Source organism: Anas platyrhynchos, chromosome 7 (genome assembly GCF_047663525.1).
Source record: "Anas platyrhynchos isolate ZD024472 breed Pekin duck chromosome 7, IASCAAS_PekinDuck_T2T, whole genome shotgun sequence".
Lineage (NCBI taxonomy): Eukaryota > Metazoa > Chordata > Aves > Anseriformes > Anatidae > Anas > Anas platyrhynchos.
This window is the reverse complement of record NC_092593.1, coordinates 29,691,798-29,714,967: the sequence shown is the minus strand read 5'-3', so window position 1 is coordinate 29,714,967 and position 23,170 is coordinate 29,691,798. Positions and strand designations below refer to the sequence as shown.

At 42.2% G+C, this 23,170-nt stretch overlaps 1 protein-coding gene across 4 annotated transcripts in view; it reads left to right on the top strand.

The window, feature by feature from the left end:
• Positions 1–1,083: 1,083 nt before the first annotated feature.
• Positions 1,084–23,170, top strand: part of TRAF3IP1 (TRAF3 interacting protein 1) — a 46,243-nt gene continuing 24,156 nt past the window's right edge. Inside the window, exons 1-7 of one of the 4 annotated variants that reach the window (XM_027461518.3) lie at positions 1,084–1,317; positions 2,373–2,441; positions 6,524–6,685; positions 11,345–11,485; positions 11,629–12,093; positions 13,211–13,288; positions 20,572–20,647. In XM_027461518.3, the coding sequence (XP_027317319.1) occupies positions 1,195–1,317; positions 2,373–2,441; positions 6,524–6,685; positions 11,345–11,485; positions 11,629–12,093; positions 13,211–13,288; positions 20,572–20,647 (1,114 nt within the window). In that variant the 5' untranslated portion in view covers positions 1,084–1,194. Of the gene's footprint in view, positions 1,318–1,440; positions 1,611–2,372; positions 2,442–4,784; positions 5,025–6,523; positions 6,686–11,344; positions 11,486–11,628; positions 12,094–13,210; positions 13,289–20,571; positions 20,648–23,170 lie in introns of those variants that run through there. The other 3 variants (XM_072041168.1, XM_072041166.1, XM_072041167.1) reach the window with 3 other exon arrangements.

The window sequence follows — 23,170 nt, the reverse complement described above, 5'->3', positions numbered from 1 at the left end:
TTTTGTTTGGCTTTTTTTCGCTTTTTTTGTTAGTTTGTTTTTTTTTTGCTTTTTTGCCGTTTTTTTGCTTTTTTTCACTTTTTTTGCTTTTCTTTTTTTGCCTTTTTTGCTTTTTTGCTTTTTAGTCTTTTTTGCTTTGTTTGCTTTTTTTGCTTTGCTTTTTTCTTTTTTTTGCCTTTTTTGCTTTTTTTTTGCTTTTTTGTCCTTTTTTTCTTTTTTTTCCTTTTTTTTGCTTTTTTTGCCTTTTTTGCTTTTATTTTTGCTTTTTTTTGTTTGATTTTTTTTTTGCTTTTGTTTGGCTTTTTTGATTTTTTTGTTTGCTTTTTTTTTGCTTTTTTTCATTTTTTTTTGCTTTTTTCACTTTTTTTGCTTTTGGTTTTTTGCCTTTTTTGCCTTTTTTATCTTTTTTGCTTTTTTTTGCTTTTTTTGCCTTTTTTGCTTTTATTTTTGCTTTTTTTTGTTTGCATTTTTTTTCTTTTTTGTTTGCATTTTTTTTCTTTTTTGTTTGCATTTTTTTTCTTTTTTGTTTGGCTTTTTTTTTGCTTTTTTTGTTTGTTTGCTTTTTTTTCTTTTTTGCCGTTTTTTTGCTTTTTTCACTGTTTTTGCTTTTGTTTTTTTGCCTTTTTTTGCTTTTTTGCTTTTTTTGCCTTTTTTGCTTTTTTTTGCTTTGTTTGCTTTTTTCTTTTTTTTGCCTTTTTTGCTTTTTTTGCCTTTTTTATCTTTTTTCTCTTTTTTTGCTTTTTTTTGCTTTTTTTTGCCTTTTTTGCTTTTATTTTAGCTTTTTTTGTTTGCTTTTTTTTTGCTTTTTTGTCTTTTTTTTGCTTTTTTGCTGTTTTTATTTTTTTTGCCTTTTTTGCTTTTTGCCTTTTTTGCTTTTATTTTAGCTTTTTTTTTGTTTGCTTTTTTTTGCCTTTTCTGTTTTTTCTTCTTTTTTTTTTTTTTTGCTTTTTTGTCTTTTGCTTTTTTGCTGTTTTTATTTTTTCCGCCTTTTTCCCCAACCCTACCACCCACCCGGGCCCCTAAGATGGCGGCGGGGCCGGTTGCTAGGGCCGCGCCGCGCCGTGCCTAGCAACAGCGCGCGCCTGCGCACTGGGGCCGCTGTGCAGCGCGGGGCAGGCCGGGACGGCCGGTGGCTGGCGGGCGGCGGGGCTGTGGCGGCGGCGAGGGCGGCGGCGTTGTCGTTGTGAGGCGGCCATGAACGAGGCGGTGCTGAGGCAGACGCGGGAGGCCCTGGGCCGGGTGATCCGGCGGCCGCCGCTCACCGACCGGCTGCTGAGCAGGCCGCCCTTCCGCTACCTGCACGACCTCATCGCCGAGGTGCGCCGCCGTCGCTAGGCAACGGGGGCCGGGCCGGCAGCGCGCCCCCTGCGGGGGGTTGGGGGGGGGGAGGGGATTTTGGGGTGGTTTCAGGGGATTTTGGGGGTGGGTTGATTAATACGGGTCGGTTCCGTGAGCTTTGAGAATGTATCTGGCGGTCCCACGAGTTTCTGTTTCCGTACGTGGCTGGGCACGAGTTGCTCAGAGGGCAGACAGTGTTTTTTAAATTATTTTTAATATATACGTGTCTGTGCCCTGAGCTTCTGGTTCCATATGGAGCTGTGCATGAAGAGGTCAGTGGAGGTTTAGTAGTTATTTTAAATTTATTTTTAATATATATCTATCAGTTCCCCGAGCTTCTGGTTCCATATGCGATTGTGCATGAAGAGGACAGTGGGGGGATAGTATTTTTTTATTTATTTTTAATATATATGTGTCAATTCCACAAGTTTCTGGTTCCATACTTCACTGTGTACAAAGACATCAGCAGGGGGACAGTAGTTCTCTATTTATTTTAATATATATGTGTGTATCAATTTCCCGAGCTTCTGGGTCTATACGCGGCTGTGCTGAAAGACATCACAGGGGAGATAATAGTTTCTTAATTTATTTTCAAATATATATCTATCAGTTCCCCGAGCTTCTGGTTCCATATGTGGCTGTGCACAAAGAGGTCACTGGGGAGACAGTAGGATTTTTATCTGTTTTTGTTATATACGTATCAGTTCCTTGAGCTTCTGGTTCCACACGTGGCTGTGCACGAAGAGGTCAGAGGTAACAGCAGAAAGCTGTCTTTGAAGTGCGTGTGCCCGCGTTAACGCTGCGGGTGTCCCACGTCTGCCAAGGTTAAAAGTGGAATTAAACAGGAGGGAGGCCGGAGCTGTAAGCAAGGATTACGTCTCCCTGGTGCACAGACACGAGCAGCCCCGATCCTGCCAAATGCTGCACTGCCTCTGGAAGTGAAGCAGGCCCTTATGCCTGCTGCTGCCGCCTGAGTATTATCCCACAGAAACCTTTGAGTGCTCCTAACTTGTGCCTTTTCTTCTGTCTTCCAGGTGATCAGAGTGACAGGTTTTATGAAAGGACTTTACACAGAGTTTGAATTGAAATCAGATAATGTCAAGGTGGGTATGAAACTTCCCTGTTTATCCAGCTTCAATGTGAACACTTTGAAATTTGCCACAAGGCCTTTCTGGTCTTTTTTGTGTTCAGCTTCTGCTGCCTGCCTTTAACTTAACACTGTGAAGAAGTTTTAAAAGGATATTTGCAGCCTGTTGGTTAAATTATGCAACATGTAGGGTAAACACCTATAGATCACATTTATAGGTATAGCTCAGTGGGTGGACACAAACAAGCTGTCATGTTTAAAGAACTATTCCTGTGCACATCTCAAAACAGAGAGATCTAACCGATGACTAAACCTAGGTTTCCAAACGTCTGCTGTACTGCAGATAATGATAACCATTATGTGGGGAACTTGCCTTGAAGCAGTCTGGCACTGATAATAAATCTCAAACACTAGAAATCCGCACACAGCTTTTTCCTGAGTCTGGAGGTCTATCGATAAAATGCATGTTCTTGTATTTATTGCTTTTTAAAAAATGTGTGTATATACAGGCATATCTGTGTGCAGTATACACATACATTAAATATTATTGCTTTATAATACAATTATAATAAGGCACTCATCTGTTATAGGCACTCTACAGCAGTTTTACTGCTGTCTGTGGATGGCCAATTGCTGAGGGAAGTTAATGCTGTTGCTGAGAAATGCTTTTCTTAAGTGCACAGATGACTTCAGGCTGTGTTTGCTCTCCCAGTGTCTGCCTCTTTGCTGAGCCAGGGCTGCTGACTTCCCCACCAACCAACTTGATTCAAAACTTGTGTCACTCGTGGCACACAATGCCTGTGGAGTGTTGCTAGTTAAACAGCTACATCCTTTGGTGATTGTTTAACATAGCAACTAAAGCGTCAGCTTGCCAACCCTGCATCCAGTTGCACGGATGGTTTATGCACTGCTCACAGCTAATTATTGGCCTTATAGGTACGTTTATTTCTGTGACTGTTCCTGCTGTTGCAGGGGTAACTAAAATTAATTACACAATTGATTGGTTTTGCTCATACTTTCCCTGTTGAAGCTTGACAATGGGGTCAGTGAAGGTGAGCAGCTAAGCTCGTGCTGTCTCTTGTTTGCAGAGCATTATTCATTTTTTCTTTTGTCGATTGAAAAACCATTTCCTAGCAGCTCTGAGGCAGGTCTTTGTATGTAGATACAAATATCTACATACCGTGGTATCTGTGAAGTTGCACCAACCTCCTAAGTAGCTCTTTTCGAGCTTTTTCCTGCAGTCCATAAGATCTTGTGTTCAGGGGTTCAGGAAAAGGAGATGAAAATGCTGGGGAAAATGTCTCTAGCTTGTGTACCTCTTTTCAAAGCATAAGTTGGGAGAAAGATTTGTCTGTCAAGGGATGCTTCCTTACTGTGATTTCTGTTGGAGTTTAAGAAAATCAGGAGAGTTAGCATTTTGTGGTAGGAGGGGAGGAATCTTTCTGTGGAGACCAAAGCTACCTGCAGATGGCTGGAGGCTGAGAGCAGCAGCTGGCATACACGCTGTGATCGCTGTATACATGATGGAGATCTGTTTTGTGTATCTCTGGGAACGATGCTCTTCTGGTGTGATGATCTGGCAACGGGCACACAGACCTGGAATGGACAGGGTGCTTTCTGCAAGAACAGAAAGGTTTGTGCTCGCTGTGAAATAGCCCTCCTAGTGCCGTCATCCAGTCTGCTTGCTGTGGGCCGGGAAGAATCACTGGCTGCAGTTAAAGATCTCAAGAAGCACAGGCTGAAACTACGAAAGCCCAAAGCCACGGCAGTGTCCTGGTCAGCCTCTGTGGCTGTTGGGGCTGGCTCTTGGTCTTGAAATCCCTTTCAGAGCTGCATGGTGGCGTTCATGTGTGCAGCAACCATTTTGGGTTGGGTTTCAACTCACCTCTCCCACATGGCACAGCCTTTGTTTAATAGAAAATGACTTTTATTTGGTGGTTTTAAAGCTCACTGCACTGTTTCAGATGTTTGTCTTTATTCTGGTAGAACTTTATTTACTGATCCAGGTGGGATCTGTAGGTTTCTCACTGGCTTCATGAAGATTTCTTGTTCAGACAGAAAGCACTGATGACGTAACTGATGAAAAAGACAAGGATATCGGAGGGACTTCTGGATAACTTTTATCTTAAAATGTTTGATTTAGAATAGTGTCCTGCTTCCTTCCCTGAATTAACAGATTGCATATGTCCGTGAAAAGACGGACAACTATTTTAATCAAAGGAGGGTGCAACATTTCCTTCCTTTTTTGTTTTTGAATGCAGGGTTCACTGGTGAGGGTGAAGTGGCCCTGATGTTGATGGAGACATCTGAAAATCCTAGCTATGTGGCAGTTGTTTGTTTTAATCTGTTCGGAAGAGTTGAAGACAGGAAGTGCCCTGGCTCTGGAGACCGTCTTCCCACGCATTTAGTTATCATTTACATGCTTGCAGCACAACCCAGGTCTTGTTTATGGAGCAGCTCTGGGACTTGGGATATCACACGGACAGCCACACAGAGCTCCAGTGCCACAGGAGCAGATAATGCTGCCAGATGGCCTTTGAAGAATAGTGTCCTTGCTCAGATGAGGAATTACTGGCTTCTGGTGCTCTCCTTTATTTTGGTATGTCTGTCAAATTAGGTCCAGATCGTTATGGATCCATGCTCCTGAGATGCCCAGATGGTAAAGAAGTGCAGTGCAGAATCAGGTGTTTTACTGGGTAGTTAAAACTGCTCGCTTTGCTGAAGTAAAGTGAAATGTCAGTGGTCAGCTTTTTGGTTATTGGCTTAAATCTTGTAGCTGATACTCTTCCGAACCAACACCTGTTCAAACACACACAGAGAACTCTTCTCACGTGGGTTTGCTTTTTAACAGGCTAGTAAGGTATCTTTATCTCCACTCAATAAAGTAAAGGATGAGTAAGTAAATTTCTGTGATGGAACTGGTAAAATTCCTTGAATTTTACTCTGCTTTATGAATAAATCCACGCCCCCTCACCAGTACTTCACACCATGATTTCATTCTCTGTGCTGTGAACTGTCCGATAACATTTTAGTTGGTGGGTGTTGTTTTGTTTCGCTCTTATTTTTGTAATGTTTTCCTGTAATCACCAAGAGTCATCGCTTTTGCTAAAGGGTACTTGGGGAAAGTTGATTGTAATTGTAAAACTAAAACACATCTGGTAATTGTGGAGATAAAGTATGTGCCTGTATCTCTTGGCCACCATCCTTTGTATGTTTTCTTTACTCACTGTTAAGTCTGGTTTGTAAAGTATGTGTATAAGCATGTTAAGCCTCTCAGTTTGGACTCACAAGTCTCATAAGACTGGGACTCCTGTGTCGAAAAATTGGCAACATAGTTGTCTTCCTGAGCAATAACTGCTTGTAACAATCCTGTTGTTATTCTTTAGTGTTTCTTTTGGTAATGCTTGCATCATTTCTTATACAAAATTGTAGTTTCTGCAACATGTATTTATTCTCTTGAAAACAAAGTATCAGAAAGTGTACTGCAGCTCAATGATAAATACACTTAAAAGAAAATAATAATAATAATAAAACCAATACAAAACCCACCCACACAAACCACAAAAATCTACTTTTAATTTGGCCATTGAAGTTCAATATTCATCCTTGCTCGAAGCTGTTACTTCTTAATCAGAAATAAGTGGCTAACTAAAGCAGGGTAGCCCACTTCCCTGACCTTACAAACCACATGCCCAAATCCCCGCATGCCTGAGTCTCTCCAAATTCACAACTCACCTTGGAGAGTCTAAAAACAGCACAGAGATTTAGGCACAAATGCATCCCTTGTTCCAGGTTTGGAAACTGCTCTCCTAAGAGGCTCCACTGCTTTGGGGTAGGTCTAAGCTGGGCTCCCAGCCCTCGCAGGGTGACCCTGAGGCGTGGGCAGGGTGGCTCGTGGTGCTTCATCCCCAGGGAGCTCAGCCATGCTTTGGCTCCTGGCATCTGTGTCAAAGCTTCCTCGTGAGCCACAGTTCAGCTGCTCTTATTGTCCTGACACTTTCTGCAGCCATTCCTCCCGTTGGAGCTTTCCTAATCTTTAGGTGGTATATGGAATTATTTTAGAGTCTCAATATTATTTCTTAATTGTTGTTTTTCTAGGATAAAGATGCCAAAATCAGCTTCCTTCAGAAGGCAATTGATGCTGTTGTAATGGTAACAGGAGAGCCACTGGCAGTAAAACCAGCACGTGTTGTGGCTGGACATGAACCTGAAAAAACAAATGAATTTCTTCAAGCGATTGGGAAGTGTTGCTTAAATAAGGTATGACATCACTATATATATTTTATATACATAGTTACATATTTATTTATTTTACATACTTTCAGAGCTTATTTGTGACAGACATTGACACTCATTACGCAAGATATACTGTGTTGAGTCACCACTTATAATAATAATTATTAATAATATTAACAGAAATATAATATGTGATCCTTAGCAGAGTTTGAGCCAGATCCCCACACAAATACATTCTGGATATATTAGTTGAAAACCCTTGAAGTTATGAATGTGAACAAATTGTGTATATTTCACAGTGAAGTCCTATAATATGTACAAGCTGTATGGAGATTTTATTTGGATAATCTTTGTCTGATAATTTATTAATTTAAATGTATATTATTTTCTTTTAGTTAGCTGAGTGTTCTATACAGACTTCTTCCACATAGAAGCGGTAGCTGAGGAAGAGATAGAAAGTGTTCCCAGGAGGATGCCTAGGGCGAGGAGGTCGACTCCACGCATCAGAACTGCCTCCACCAAGAAAGAAAGAAGGGTGATTGTCGTGGGAGACTCTGTCCTTAGGGGGACAGAGGGCCCTATTTGTCGGCCTGACCCTACCCGTAGGGAAGTCTGCTGCCTCCCTGGGGCCAGGGTCAGGGACGTGGCCAGGAAGCTCCCCAACCTGGTGCGCCCCTCTGATTATTATCCGCTCCTGATAATCCAGGCGGGCACTGATGACATTGACAACAGAAGCCTGAAGGCTATCAAAAGAGACTTTAGGGGACTGGGACGGTTAGTGGACGGAGCAGGAGTGCAAGTAGTTTTTTCATCCGTCCCTACGTTGACAGGAAGGGGTACGGAGAGGACAACGAAAGCCCACCTGTTAAACACGTGGCTCCGGGGCTGGTGCCTACGCAGAAATCTTGGGTTTTTCGACCATGGGGCAGTTTACTCAGCACCTGGTCTGGTGGCCGTAGACGGGTCCCTATCCTTTAGGGGAAAAAGGATCCTGGGCCAGGAGCTGGCGGGGCTCATTGATAGGGCTTTAAACTAGGTAAGAAGGGGGATGGGGCTGGAGCGAGGACTGTTGGGGCTGTACCAGGGGGAGCAGTGGCAAGGCCGGAGGATAAGGTAAAGGCCCAGCTGAAGTGCATCTACACCAATGCACGCAGCATGGGTAACAAACAGGAGGAGCTGGAAGCCATCGTGCAGCGGGCAGGCTACGACTTGGTTGCCATCACGGAAACGTGGTGGGACCAGTCTCATGACTGGAGTGCTGCGATGCCTGGCTATAGGCTCTTCAGAAGGGACAGGCAGCATGGAAGGGGTGGCGGTGTGGCTCTCTATATTAGAGAGTCTTTCGATGTTGTAGAACTCGAGGCTAGGAATGACAAGATCGAGTCCCTTTGGGTTAGGATCGGCAGGGACAACAAGGCTAGTGTCCTGGTCGGGGTCTGCTATAGACCGCCGAACCAGGATGAGGAGACGGATGAGGAGTTCTACAGGCAGCTGACAGAAGTTGCGAAATCGTCAGCGCTTGTACTCGTGGGGGACTTCAACTTCCCAGACATATCCTGGAAGCACAACACAGCCCAGAGGAAGCAGTCTAGGAGGTTTCTGGAGAAAGTGGAAGATAGCTTCCTGACGCAGCTGATTAGTGAACCTACCAGGGGTGGTGCCGTGCTAGACCTTCTCTTCACAAACAGAGAAGGACTGGTGGAGGATGTGATTGTCGGGAACAGTCTTGGGCAGAGTGACCACGAAATGGTGGAGTTCTCTATTCTTGGCGGGGCCAGGAAGGGAACCAGTAAAACCACTGTATTGGACTTTCGGAGGGCTGACTTTAGGCTGCTCAGGACACTGGTTGGTGGAGTCCCATGGGAGGCGGTTCTGAAGGGCAGAGGGGTTCAGGAAGGCTGGGTGCTATTCAAGAGGCAAATCCTAATGGCACAGGAGCGGTCTATCCCCATGTGCCCAAAGATGAGCCACCGGGGAAGACGACCAGCCTGGCTCAACAGAGAATTGTGGCTTGAGCTTAGGAGGAAAAAGAGGGTTTATAATCTTTGGAAAATTGGGCAGGCCACTAGGGAGGACTATAAGGATGTAGCGAGGCTGTGCAGGGACAAAATTAGGAAGGCCAAAGCTCATCTGGAGCTCAAGCTGGCTACTGCCGTTAAAGATAACAAAAAACGCTTTTATAAATACATCAACACAAAAAGGAGGACTAAGGAGAATCTCCATCCTTTACTGGATGCGGGGGGAAACTTAGTTACAAGAGATGAGGAAAAGGCAGAGGTGCTCAATGCCTTCTTTGCCTCAGTCTTTAGTGGTAAAACCGGTTGCTCTCCGGATACCCAGTACCCAGAACTGGTGGAAGGGGACGGGGAGCAGGATGTGGCCCTCACCATCCACGAAGAACTGGTTGGTGACCTGCTACGGCACTTGGATGTGCACAAGTCGATGGGGCCGGATGGGATCCACCCAAGAGTACTGAGAGAACTGGCAGAGGAGCTGGCCAAGCCCCTATCCATCATTTATCAGCAGTCCTGGCTATCGGGGGAGGTCCCAGCTGACTGGCGGCTAGCAAACGTGACGCCCATCTACAAGAAGGGCCGGAGGGCAGACCCGGGGAACTACAGGCCGGTCAGTTTGACCTCAGTACCAGGGAAGCTCATGGAGCAGATCCTCTTGGGAGTCATCATGCGGCACTTGAAGGGCAAGCAGGCGATCAGGCCCAGTCAGCATGGGTTTATGGAAGGCAGATCCTGCTTGACGAACCTGATCTCCTTCTACGACAAAGTGACGCGCTGGGTGGATGAGGGAAAGGCTGTGGATGTGGTCTACCTTGACTTCAGCAAGGCTTTTGACACCGTTTCCCACAGCATTCTCCTCAAGAAACTGGCTGCTCTTGGCTTGGACTGGCGCACGCTTCGTTGGGTTAGAAACTGGCTGGATAGCCGGGCCCAGAGAGTTGTGGTAAATGGAGCCAAGTCCAGTTGGAGGCCAGTCACTAGTGGCGTCCCCCAGGGCTCGGTGCTGGGGCCGGTCCTCTTTAACATCTTCATCAATGATCTGGATGAGGGCATTGAGTGCACCCTCAGTAAGTTTGCAGATGACACCAAGCTAGGTGCGTGTGTCGATCTGCTTGAGGGTAGGAAGGCTCTGCAGGAGGATCTGGATAGGCTGCACCGATGGGCTGAGGTCAACTGTATGAAGTTTAACAAGGCCAAGTGCCGGGTCCTGCACCTGGGGCGCAATAACCCCAAGAAGAGCTACAGGCTGGGAGAGGAATGGCTGGAGAGCTGCCAGGCAGAGAAGGACCTGGGAGTGATGGTGGACAGTCGGCTGAATATGAGCCAGCAGTGTGCTCAGGTGGCCAAGAAGGCCAACGGCATCCTGGCTTGTATCAGAAACACTGTGACCAGCAGGGCTAGGGAGGTGATCGTCCCCCTGTACTCGGCTCTGGTGAGGCCGCACCTCGAGTACTGTGTTCAGTTTTGGGCCCCTCGCTACAAGAAGGACATCGAGGTGCTTGAGCGGGTCCAGAGAAGGGCGACGAAGCTGGTGAGGGGCCTGGAGAGCAAGTCCTATGAGGAGCGGCTGAAGGAGCTGGGCTTGTTCAGCCTAGAGAAAAGGAGGCTCAGGGGTGACCTTATCACTCTGTATAAGTATATTAAAGGAGGCTCTAGCGAGATGGGGGTTGGCCTGTTCTCCCATGTGCCTGGTGACAGGACGAGGGGGAATGGGCTAAAGTTGCGCCAGGGGAGTTTTAGGTTAGATGTTAGGAAGAATTTCTTTACTGAAAGGGTTGTTAGACATTGGAACAGGCTGCCCAGGGAGGTGGTTGAGTCACCATCCCTGGAAGTCTTCAGAAGACGTTTAGATGTAGAACTTAGGGATATGGTTTAGTGGGGACTGTTAGTGTTAGGTCAGAGGTTGGACTTGATGATCTTGAGGTCTCTTCCAACCTAGAGATTCTGTGTGTGTGATAGATTGCTTCAGACCAGGAAGGAGGAAGTTGATGAACGTGTACACTTAGATGGGACGAGTTAGGGAATGTTCTTGATGGTACAGCCTCTTAGCATGGTGTGATGAGATTTAATATCCAAAGGATATCGTCTACCCACTTGAGCAAAGATAATTAGCCCCTTGGCTTTTTAGTAAAGCATAAGCTTGATGTGCATTGTGGAAAAGTTTTGCTTCAGGCTCTAGCTTGATACTTTCAGTGACGAGCTGACCGTGCTGCTTGGACTTACATAGTTCAGGCAAGTGTCACTAATGTGCAGATGTTAGTGTCCAAATGTGAAAACCCACAAAAATCCATAGTTTTGTATTTGCAAATCAGGAGTCAACCCTCAGGGCAAAATCGGTTTTAGTGATCTAAAAGCAAATCCTGTTTCAGGAAGAATTCCTCAGCAATGTGATGGTGCGTGTGTGTTTTTTTTATGTACATTAGCAGAATTAGCAATTCTTATGAAAAGCACGGTGTATGTATATAGTCCTGGTACATATAGTCAAATTGTTATGAGAATTACAAAGAGATGTTTAACTTAAAGGCCTATGAAAGCATGTTTTTGGAAGAGCAGAAATACAAGCTTTATTTCAAAAGGAAAAAAAGTCATGTTGACTACAGAGTTAGGAAGAAATAAGATAATAACAAAATAACCTAATCATTTCAGGGAACTTTTCTGTTTCTTGCAGCTCTCCAGTGATGCTGCTGTAAAAAGGATCTTAGCTGGGGAAAGAGCTGATGCTCAAGGGAAACCTCCGTCCTCTAAATCTCGAGATAAAGAAAGCAGAGAGCCCAAAACAGAAGAACAAAAACCCCATAGGGATAAAGAGGTAGGCATTTTCAACTTTCGGGTACAGTGGCTACCATTATTTTTTTAAAAATTTGTTTTCATGTTCATTTTATCTGTAAAAAGTAACAGTGTTATAAACTTGCTGTGTATTGATACTAAATATTAGTTTTTACTTTATTTTAGGGGAAAGGAGATACTGAAATTAAAGACAGAAGCTCAAGCAGAGACAGAAAACCCAAAGGAGATTCCAAAGAGAGTGAAGAAAGAGAAAAAGAAAGTGATAAACAGAAAGAAAATGAAGACAGACACAAAGACGCTGAAAAGGACACCTTTAAGGAAGAGGAAAAACAAGAAAGAGAAAGAAGCAGAACAACTAAACAAGGAAGAGAAACAGAAAAAAACAAGAGGAAAGGAGACATAGAACGAGAAGATGATGCTGAACGTGATAAAGGACAGGAAAGGGAGAAAAAAAATCAAGGAGGAAGAGAAACAGACAGATTGAAAGGAAGAGACAAAGATAAGGCTAGGGACAGAGACCGAGAAAAAGACAGAGAAAGGGGAAAAGACCGGGACAGGGATAGGCAGAGGGACAAAGGAAAAGATGGGGAGCATGTAAAAGAACATGGAAAGGACAAAGCAGAGAAAAAGGTAATTGGAATTCCATTTCAGAGAAAAATAACCTCTTGCATGCTGTGGTAAGGACTGAATATATTTTTTTGAAATGGTTGTGTCTTGTATTGTATGTTCACTTAACGATTAAGTACTTTCTTTAACAGCAATTACTCTCGTGAATTGAAAGGTTTTTTTTGGTATGGATTTGATCTTGTAAGAATGTGGCTGAGGCTGTGTGTGTACCTTCCTGTCTCTGAGCCTTTGGACTGTGCTTTTTGAACATCTAACAAGCAGTTTATTTTTTTACCTGTGCTTGTTTGAATTCTCCTCACTACATTTGATTCTGTTTGGCAGAGGGGTGTGCCAGCAACGAATGGAACTGTGTACTTGCATCCTCACATCTTCCCAATAATGCATGCTGCTGTTGCAGCCATAGCTCGCTTTTGGGATGGGGACTGAAGAGTTTCTTTGAGTCATAACTGGTCATTAATCTATCTCTTGAGCTTACTTCTTCCATAGCAGAACCCATAGGATGGAGTCATGTGTCTGCATTTATTTTTTGACTTTCTAGTCTTCATTTCTAGTTCTTCATTTTTTTTTCTTGAAAGAATTGTTGGGAAGCCCCATTTGGGTCAAATCATTTCCTTTTAGCAAGGGTGCTCTGTTTGTGGTCGACCGTGCATGTGTTGCACCCTTGAGAAGGAACACATCTTCCACTGCAACTTACTTCAGGTCTCAGTGTGAAGTCCTAAAGTGCCTTAAAAGCCATCTCTTCATTGCTTTTTAATATATAAATCTTTGTCTAAACATTTGTTTGCATTTGTTCTTTTGTTTGCTGGTTCAAGGTAGAAATTCAGGATTAATGGATATCAATGATGCTGCTGTTAGGAGGTAGCTTAATTTTTGTTACAACTGAGAAAGCACTTCTGGCAGTACTTGTTTGCTGGCTTTGAGGCTTCTGGATATAAATAGTGTTTAATTTTACTCCGTTAGGCTTAAAGAGTGCCAGGCAAGGTAAAGAGGGTATGTAGATGGATGAGTACACAGTAGAACTGAGCACATTACAATGTTATTCTTATTTCCCCTTTCATGTAATTCAGGTAAGTAGCTTGCTCCTCAGCACACAGAATCTAAAGCAATTACTTGTTTTTAGTCCACAGATTCTGAGGAATCCAAGCTTAGAAAATTGCAGAGGCCAACTAAAAACAGCAAGTGCCAGCCAGATAATGAGGTTAGTAGTATAGAAGATCTGGGAAGGTGATTGTTGAGAGTGTTACATTTCAGAATGGCTTGGGAATCTGCATGTAATGAAAGTCAGATTGAAATATAGGCAGATGCTGAGTTTTAGGGCTCTATAACAGGTGCTTGTCTGATTCTTGCTTGTTTTTAAATTTCTCATAGCTTGGCCAAAAAAGCCTAATCCGTTTTTTTGATTTCCAGATTTTTGGTTCTAGTTATTGGTATGTTGAGTACTTCAGAAAAATGTTTATTTGTTCAAAGTTTTCTCCCTATTCTTCTGAATCTTCCCTACAATGTTGTCGTATATTTGCTTGTTTGTTTATGATACTGTTGTGGTTTAGGCCAGCAGGCAGCCCAGCAGCACACAGCTGCTTGCTTGCTCCCCCTGCAGCAAGATGGGGGAGAGAACTGAGAAAGGTAAAAGTGCGAGAACTATTAGGTTGAGGTAAAGACAGCTTAATAAGAGAGAAAGAGGAGGAAAAAAATAAAAAAGAAGAAAGGAAAAATCTAAGTGATGCAAAAGACACTCGCTCACCACCAGCTGATCAATGTCTAGCCAGTCCCTGAGCAATGGCAGCCCCCCAGCCCTAGCCAGCCCCCTAGTCCTGTGGCTATGGGGTGTTCCTGTGGCAGCCTGGGCCAGCTGTCCTGCCTGTGTCCTCTTCCAGCCCCCTGTGCACCCCCAGCCAGTTGTTGTCGGAGCAGCACAAGGTACAGAGCAGGCCCTGGCTCTGTGCAAGCGCTGCTCTGCAGCAACTGAACCATCTGGGTGCTGTCAGCATTATTCTCATCCTAAATCCAAAACACAGCACCGCACCAGATACTATGAAGAAGATGAATACCTGTCCCAAAACCAGGAGAGGGACTTTAATAGAAGTTGCTGTGTTGGAAAGAAAATGAATCCAGTGTTGCATTGAGCCTGTGTTTTGCAGCTGGCTGATGGTAGGGCAGAATAGGAATTCACTGGCTGCCTCTGAACAGTAGCTGTTGCTTGTGATACCATTGTCTGCATCTGCTGCTTCTTGATGACCTGAGGCAAGTCGGGGAATTATGAAGCCATCTGGCTAAATGTTTAAAGAGTGAGCCTTCAATAAATTAACCTAAAGTAGTTCAGGCTAGGAAGAAATCGGCAGGATCCCAAGTCTAGCAGGAGTCTCTGTTGGGAGTCTGTGGGCCACTGACATCATTGTGTCTTCTGCATGAGATGACAAATTTATAGCCATTCTTTGACTGAAATCCAACCAAACTTTTTAAATTATTGGCACTTGGAGGGAGAGCTTATAAAATAGTTTTTAGCCTGAAGCAGATATTCATGGCCAAGTTAAACTTCCTGCAAATTGGGTCTCTAATGGAAATTCTGAGCCTCATCCCAAACTATCGTAGTGCTCTTGGGCACCACTATAATACGCTGGGGCAGTAAAGTTTCATTTCCCGTCTTAAGTGCTTTTGGGAGTGATTCCAAGGCATGTTGGTTTACTACCTTAAATCTAGATGACATGCTTTTCCTTTACTTGCTTGCGTAACAGTAGACAGTGCTTAGCTTTTAGGTGATGAAAACATACACTTTAGACTAGTGCATGACAAATGGTCACCTAGTTAAGACTGGAAGACAGAAACGAAATGAAAATGTTTCCAATGAATCTTTAAAGCTGGAGAGCTGGGATGGCTGTGCAAAGTGAGTGAATCATTTCCAGAATGAAATAATTGGGAAGTGCATCTTAATGGACTGGGGTTGATCTTCCTTTCCTCGCAGTAGTTTCACAGCAGGATAATGCCTTTATTTCCAGGGATTTACTGTAATACCATTTAAGTCATGTGGCAGCGAAACAAATGTATTAAAAAGAAAGGAAACAATTTATGTGTTTATGCACTTGAAGAGTATTTAATTGTATTATTTGGTAGTGTCTGCTGCATAATTAATAAATCTTTAGCATCCATCTTGTTGTAATTATCATACACAGCAAGTGAAACAACTTGAAACAGCCCCCCTCAAGCAGTGTCTGATATAGCCAGTGCCTAACATGACGCCTGCTCTCTTCTGCCCTAGGGACTGACCTCTTCTTTTCTGGATTGCTCCTGTTGTGTCCAGTTACATATCTCTGACTTCTAGTCCTGCTCCTTGTGCTCAGCTATCCACAGCTTCTCTTTCTTTCCAAACCTAGCCTTCCTTGGCTTTATGTTGCAGTGTGCCATTCATCTTCCACTTGATTTTGTCTTGTTTTCACTATTTTTCAAACAGGTCCTTCCTTCAGACATGCTGCCTGTTTTGCAGCATAAGGATGTGGAAACAATGTGGAAATTGGAACTTTTATTTAATTTGAGATGTCCATGGAATTTCAGGCTGAATGGATTCTATGCTGCATTTACGTTAGAGACCAAGTTAATTTTGATATTTTTTTTTAATATTGTGCACATACAGCAAAGTTTAATTCCTGCCTTTGCTCCTTTGAGGTTAGGAGTCTAGATAAGAGCCTATCTTTACTCATTAAGTTTTCATTTTTTCTTGCTGCAAGTTATCCAAAGCTAGCCTTAAAATGCAATTTAAATTTCACAGGTTGAATTTTTTTTAAATGTATTTTCCTTGTACTGAAGAAAGTGTATGTTACCCGGCATGTAATAGTCATCATGTGGGTATCCATGATTTTCTGGAACTAAAAGAAAGCAACTCTAAGTAGGAATTAAGGAGAAACATTTGGCTAACACATGGCAAACGGAAGGAGACTCCTTTCTGCGTGAAGGCTAGCTGTTGCATACCACACTGTGACCAGTGCTAGCTAAGCTCTGTTCTGTGAACTCTCAGTCCAGGTAGAAATCTTGTTTAAAATGGACACTTAGAAGCTCAGTCAGTCATGCTACAAAATAACGGAGATAACTTTGTCTTTTAAAAAGAGGTGATTCAAGCTGTAGACCTTTGGAGCGTATGGTGCTGTTTATCTGAAAGTGGCTGCTGAATAGGTATGTCATTTTACCCCTAAGGCAAAACACGTTGGAAAAGTCTCTTCCATTTTACAGATGGCTGCTGAAACTTTTGGCTAAAGCTTTTTGCAATATCCTGTCACTTTTGGCCACTTCTGTAATAACTTTTATTTTTGCTGTTCAAACTGTATTGCTCTGGAACTGGTCATTCGAATCAGCCTCTAAGTCTCGTCTAATGAACTTCTATTTCTGTTGGAACTCATCTAGAATGTATAATGAAACAACCACCGAATGAAAAAAGACATAACTGCCCCAGAAGCAGCAGAGAGAAAGGTTCCATGGAAATCTCCCGGTCATGGCTCAGATACGTTTGTTCCAGTGCTGTGAACTGGAACTCTGCTTGGTGTCAGTTATTCATAATTGGCTCCCATAGTAGAAATCCCACATTAAAATTTACATTCTGAGAAACAGGATTTTTCTCATGGCTCTTTTTGCATTTGAGAGGTTTTAATTAGCAGAAGCTAATGACAACAGAACATCATCTTGTGAGCCCCTATTTCAGGAAAAGATAATTGATCAATATTTTCCTAGTTTTATCACCACTGCAGTCAGATGAAGCCTAGCAAATATAGATCTTCCATGTTGCTATTGCACACTAACGAATTCTGCCTATTAATAATTATGGCTGTTCTAGAAATAAAGACAGGAAATATAGGCAGTTTGAGGGAAAGAGCAATGAAAGTCTTGGATGGATATGTAGCTTGCATTAAAAGCTTTAGAAATAAACTGTGTTTATGTGCTGAGGAATAGCCTGTTGCACAAAAATAAAAAGTGTGTTTGCATGTGTATATATAGTGCTATTTATGTAAAAGATCTGTCTTTCTATGTATATGTTACTTAGAGTACACATGCAAACATGCCTCCTGGCACCATGGATCTAATCAGAAGGAAAGTCAGTCAAAACAGAGGTGATTGAAAAAGTTCCCTCTGCAGAGATGTAATTCTTATATATTGTTAGTGAACTATCAGTGGCTCTGATGAATTACAGGGAGCAATTCACGGTGGCTGGTTTAATTAATGAGCTGTCCCCTTTGCTTGGGTGGCAGTGTTTTTTTCCCATTGACTGTTGATGCACGTAGATGGCTGGAGAGGCACGTAAGCATGTACAGAATTAGTTAGGAGGGCAGAAACCCTTGTGGGTTCACCCTCAAGGCAAACTGGGTTCACCCTCAAGGCAAACTGCATGATAGTAATACAGAAAAAAGAGTTACCCCACAAAGGTGAGCTGCCATGGGGTCCCAGCTGCTATCTTAAGAAAACCCAGGGGCTGTGTGAGTGCTGTAACAGGAGTTTCATCCTCTGTGTGCTTCTCCTCATCTTCAGTGGCAGGCGTTAGGGTTGTCAATGAGTTTCAGCAGTAGTTTTCCTCCCAAAATCAAAGCATCTGTGTGTAAAAGTTATTGATAGAAGCTGTTTGTGACATCCTTTCGTCAATGTAGAGGTTGATGACTGCAGGGAAGGCAAGAGGAATGAACTGTTTGACAGGGTGTCTTGTCACAGTGTATTCCTCTTCCTGATCAGCTGAAATGTTACAAATCATTATTTTCTTACATCTTACAGTGAATACCAACCTATATAATGATGAGGACAAAGTAGCAGACTGGATGGTTTACAGCAGACTGCTGTATCCTCTCCAAATAGAAATGTAATTACTCAAAACGGGGAAGTGTGTGTACATCCATCTCGGATTCCACTTAAATATGTTTTTTCCAGCATTGTGTGAGATGAAGTGTAAGATTTCTTTTTAATGGCTGCATTTACTGCTTTTCAAAGTCTTGGAACCTCTGAATTTGTCAGAAGAAGAATGACCTACTTTATCTCCCTTTGGAAAGGCTCGAGTCATAAATATTGTGGGATTTATGTTTTTGTATGCTACCATAGTGATTAAATTTTAGCTTTTACTTTGCACCTGTTGCCAGCGTGCACATGTGGCGCTACAAAAGTGTCGAGCGGTGTTTGCAGCCACTACCTGACAGAAATAAATGACTGACTCCACTTCTCCAGAAGCCTCAGCACCTATTCTCAACTCCTTCCCCACCTGTGCTAATAATTACATCACCCAAGGAGCTGCCAATGTTTGAGTGTGCCAGATGTGGCCTGCAGGCCTGTAGAGCCCGGCTCTGATGGTATGGGAGCTTTGCTTTCCTCCTCGTGTAGGGCTGTGATTGCCGAAGGTGGTAGGAATTACAATGAACCACTTCAATATTAGCTGCACGTTTTGGCCTTCTATCTCATTTCTATAAAATGTGGCAGTGCTTCCCAAGGAGCAAAACAAAAATATTGGTAGCTTTGGTTGTGGGTCAAACAACGATTGTAACAATCCAGTGGAGATATTTTATGTCAAAATTAATTTACGTCAAAGCAGGACTCCATACTGAGCTACTGGCTAGACTTTTGCCAAGTGTAGGGTGTAGGGCTCTGTTCTGGCTGATTCAATACCGGATTCCTGAAATTCTCAACATGCATGTTCTATTACATTGCCAAGGTGAAGAAAATGTAGTTTCTGAATTACCCAAACTAATTGCTGGAACTGACTCTGACTTAGCTGCTGGCTTTCCTATCGTGGTTTGCGTACCATAATTTTGTGGTATCGCTTCCCCTTTGTTTGCTGAGAGCTTCTGTTGAGCTGGTAGTTTGTTGTAGTGTATAAAGAAGCAACATTTGCCTTCAGATCAAACTTAGAACCATATTCCTGGTGTGTAACCTTCAATCTCCTTCATGTAACTGTGCCTGCGGGGCCAGAGGGTACATTGTTGTAGGTGTGTAGGGGTGGGCTTCTCTCCTGTATGGTCATTTAAGTTAGTCTGAGTAAATTTCCTTACTGGTATCCTGTATTTTGAAACATTTTGTAGTATTATTTTCCCTTACAGCATATCTATTACATTGTCATATATATAAGATATTATGGCAAATGAACATTACATTTACATCGTGTAATTTGGCAGTTTTCTATTACTTGTGTTATTGGAACATAATGTTAACATTTGCATAGAAATGGAAGAATATGTAATTCTCATTCATGTTATGAATATGAACATTATCAGCAGAGTTGGCAGCTGTTCTTGAATGCAAACTGCATGAATTATTAGTTCACACAGATTACAAAAAAAAAAAGCAGATAAGGAGCGAGGTGCTAAACATTCAGGATTTTGAACGTGATGTGGGGATGTATTACAGGGAATAGAGAGCATAGAAATGCGAAGTGGTATTCTATAAATCACCTGTATTTCATCTGTTGTTCTCAGAGGTGTTTGCATCCTTTTTAACAACAAATGTTGAGTGTAGGCTCAGTTATCCATTCACACATCGGGTCTCTGAGGACCCCTGTGGCTTTGTCTCCTAGAACCTGTGCTGCTCTCATCACTCGAGAGGCTGCAGCTCGTGCACATCACCTTCCCAGATTCCAGCCAAATGCACCTGCTGATTTAACTTGCTCCTTTCCAAGGACCTATGGCCACTGAAGCACGTAACACGGTGCCTTTGCAAAAAGTGTTGTCAGTCAGCTGTTCTTAACTTCAGGCAGTGAAAGCTATATCCAGAGAAAACAAAATAATAAAAACTTGAGTGTGCTTGCCTGCCTTCATTTCCTGGCCTCTCTGAATCACTTGGGACTTAGGACAGCGTCCTCATGAATGTCCTGATTTTTCCTTCAGTTTTATATTTCCACTTTTGAACTGTTATCATCCTCTTTGTACTGCTTGCTCCTTCAGGTCATCCGTTGCTTGTTTGCTGGTCCTTCTGACAGGTCCCGTTTCTTAGTTTGTCCCGGGAAGTTGCCATTGACTAGAAGTCTATGTGAGTCTAGTGTCACGATTTTGTTTGTGTCTACTTCTGTTCTGGAAATAAATTCAAAATACTTTCTGGAAGATTAAAGAAGAACTGTGAGTCTGATATAGCTCAAACACACAGGTGATGCTAAGCATTTTATTCCTTTTGGTAGCTCACTGATAGCGAAGCACTCTAAGACCAGTAGTGGCATCACACATGTGCTGCAGGTTTTGCAAAATCTCTCTGCCTTGAAGATGCTTAGTTCTCTTTTGGAAGTTGTCTTTACAATAGTGAAATCGAATCATATAAATTCATTAAAAATATGTATATAACTAGCATGTATCCAGCTAAAACATCTGCACTTTTGTGAGGAAAATGGACTTGAGATATTATTAAATGTGTGCATCATTTTTATGTATATTTTATGTATAATAAATGTAGACAGAAAAGCAACACGTAATGAAATTTTATATCTAAATATATACATTTCTATATTAAAAATATATATTTTTTTGTGCCTTTTTTTTTAAGAGTGAAAGTCCTGCAGGAATATCAAGGCAGCCTTCAACAAAAGGATCAAGGCAACACGCCAAACCCGGAGGAGAAGGTAACTAGGGAAAGGATATTCTTTCTATTAAATATGCTGGAGGGTTATTGTTACCCTGGAACAGGATAAATACTTAAATATCCTTGTTTATTATTTTCAGTGCTTGTTTTTACTCAGTCTGCATTTATGAACCCAATAGGCAATTTTTCTGTATATATTTGGTATGTGGAGAGTGGTACTTTGTTCAGTTTGGTCGTTTTCTGCGAGCAAAATTACAGATATAAATTCAGCCTCGTCTTGATTTTTATAGTTTTCTCTCTGAAAGTGCTTTTAATTGCTCTACAGCTATTCCTTTTTCCATTAGTTTTACAAAAAAAATGGTTTTTTGCTCCATAATCTAGCAAGGTTAGACAAACGTGCCTTGCACAACTTTAGGAGGCTTAATTTTTGTTTCTCTTCTGTTATTGAGGGTATGTGGACAGTATTGTCTCAGGTACTAAAATATTGCATGTTACTTTTACCTAAAGGAACATGTAAAGGTTCCTTAAATACTCAGAATAAAGCAATATCCAGCACAATGTTTTTATTTAAGACTTATGATATGTTGTTTAAGATAGTTTTAGTAAGATTAAAGAAATTTGTGAGGCTAGATATGCTTTTCTGTAGGTTCTAATCATATAATTAAGAGCCCTGAAATATTTAACTTCATCACTTTCTAATATTTGGGAAGAGTGCGCTTCCTAAATTTGGCTAGGGAATTCAGACTTAATTAATATTCTCAATTTCTTAATCCTTTGTCAAGTATCTGAAGTTCTTATGTGTTTGGTTTTTAGAAATCTTGGCTTTATAGATTAGAAGATGTATTTGACAAAAAAAAAAAAAGGCACATTCTCTGAATTAACTCTTCACTGTTCAATGCAGAAAGGAATTACCCAATGTATTTGTTTGATAAGCTGTACATTAAACCATACAATTTTGTGTTCAACTTTCTGGGCTTTTTTCAGTGAAAAGGTGGCTGGGTAAATTCAAGACTAGCCAAATCTTTTTCTGAGTAATTTCCATAACTTGAGATACTTGCAGTAATCCATGTGTAAACTGGAAAGCAGATGAAGATAAGCTGTTAATTAAAACCCCTGGCTTGTTGCCCCTTTGATTAGAGAAGATTCCTTTGAGTTTTGGAGCATGGCATCTGTTGGTAGACTTTGACTTTGGCCCGTGTGGTCAACTGTATTGCACTAGGACTGGTGTCAGACTGGGACCTTGTGGTTTGGGCTGGAGCAGGGAAGGTGGTCTGGGTGTCATCAGTGCTGAATCCTTGTCTCGTATCATCTTCCTCAGTATCTTAGCCACGTGTAAGAAGGGAACCGAACCCTGTGGCTTTCCTGCTTGGAGTGCAGGGGAAGGAATGCAAGATATTTATTTAGTACCTGGGGATTATCAGCAGGACATGAGAAGTGGTAAAAGGCTACCTCGTGCCAGCCATGAGTTGTCCCTGGTGGTAGTGTCCTTGCTTTGGTGCCAAGTCTGTCATGGTTGTCACATGTGCTAACAGTGCTGTGAGATTGTTAGGAAGTTTTGTTTGTTAGGAAGTACATGGATACAGGCTGTAAAGGTGTGGAGTACAGGCCTGAGTACAGGTGTTTGTACTGGCCTTTGGATGATAACCTCTTCCAAATCTTTGTTCACTGGAGCTCCATGCAAATGGTATGATCATCAAGAAACATCGCTGCTCATCTGCGACTCATTGGTCACATGTTGACTCTGGACAAGATTTAAGTGAAGATTTTAGTCTTGAGGTGGTTTTAACTAAATCTAATAGATGGTCGTGCTATTAGACTTGCAAATAGACTTGCAAATAAGGAAATAATCTCTTACAGTGGTTCATTGATTGTAATTGATTATGTCACCAGCTGTTGTTAGTAAGTGTATTTGATACTGTATTTGCATCCTAATTTGAAACTAGATTCTCTTCAGAGTATCCCGAGTGCTTAAACTTTTTCATCAGGAATAAAAGGATCTAAATGTAGTAAAGCTAGCCTGTTGTTTAAATAAGCCAATAGGAAGAGCCCAGAGAAGCACACAGGTAAGGAACAAAAGTGGCTAATAACCAGAGCTCATATAATGACAGCATAATTGCAATTTCCATATGTATCTAAGTGTCTTTTTCCTTTTACTTGTATGTCAGTGACCTGGTTATTTACTATTGTTCAAGTTCTCTTTCAGTGGTCTTGCGCCTTGACAGCTGAAATTTTGTTCCTAATGAAGGGTCAGTGTACATAAATCAGTTTAACATCTCATTTCAGAAGATGCAATAACACCTGTGAACTGATACCTATTACAAGAGCTAATTTTGGCTAAAGACTCATTCTGTTTAGACTAATGAAGCATGAGGATCTTCACGCCCTTTCCCAATGTCACTATTTTTACCTTATGTAAAGAGGTTGTGTTGCTGTGTGTCTTCCCAAGAATGCATGTTTTCTTTAGGCTTGCATTTCAGTGGGTTTAAAAATGTCCGTGTTGAAATAGGGAAGCTGTATTAGAGCTCAGATACCGTATTCATAACAATCAATAGTCATGTCTTCA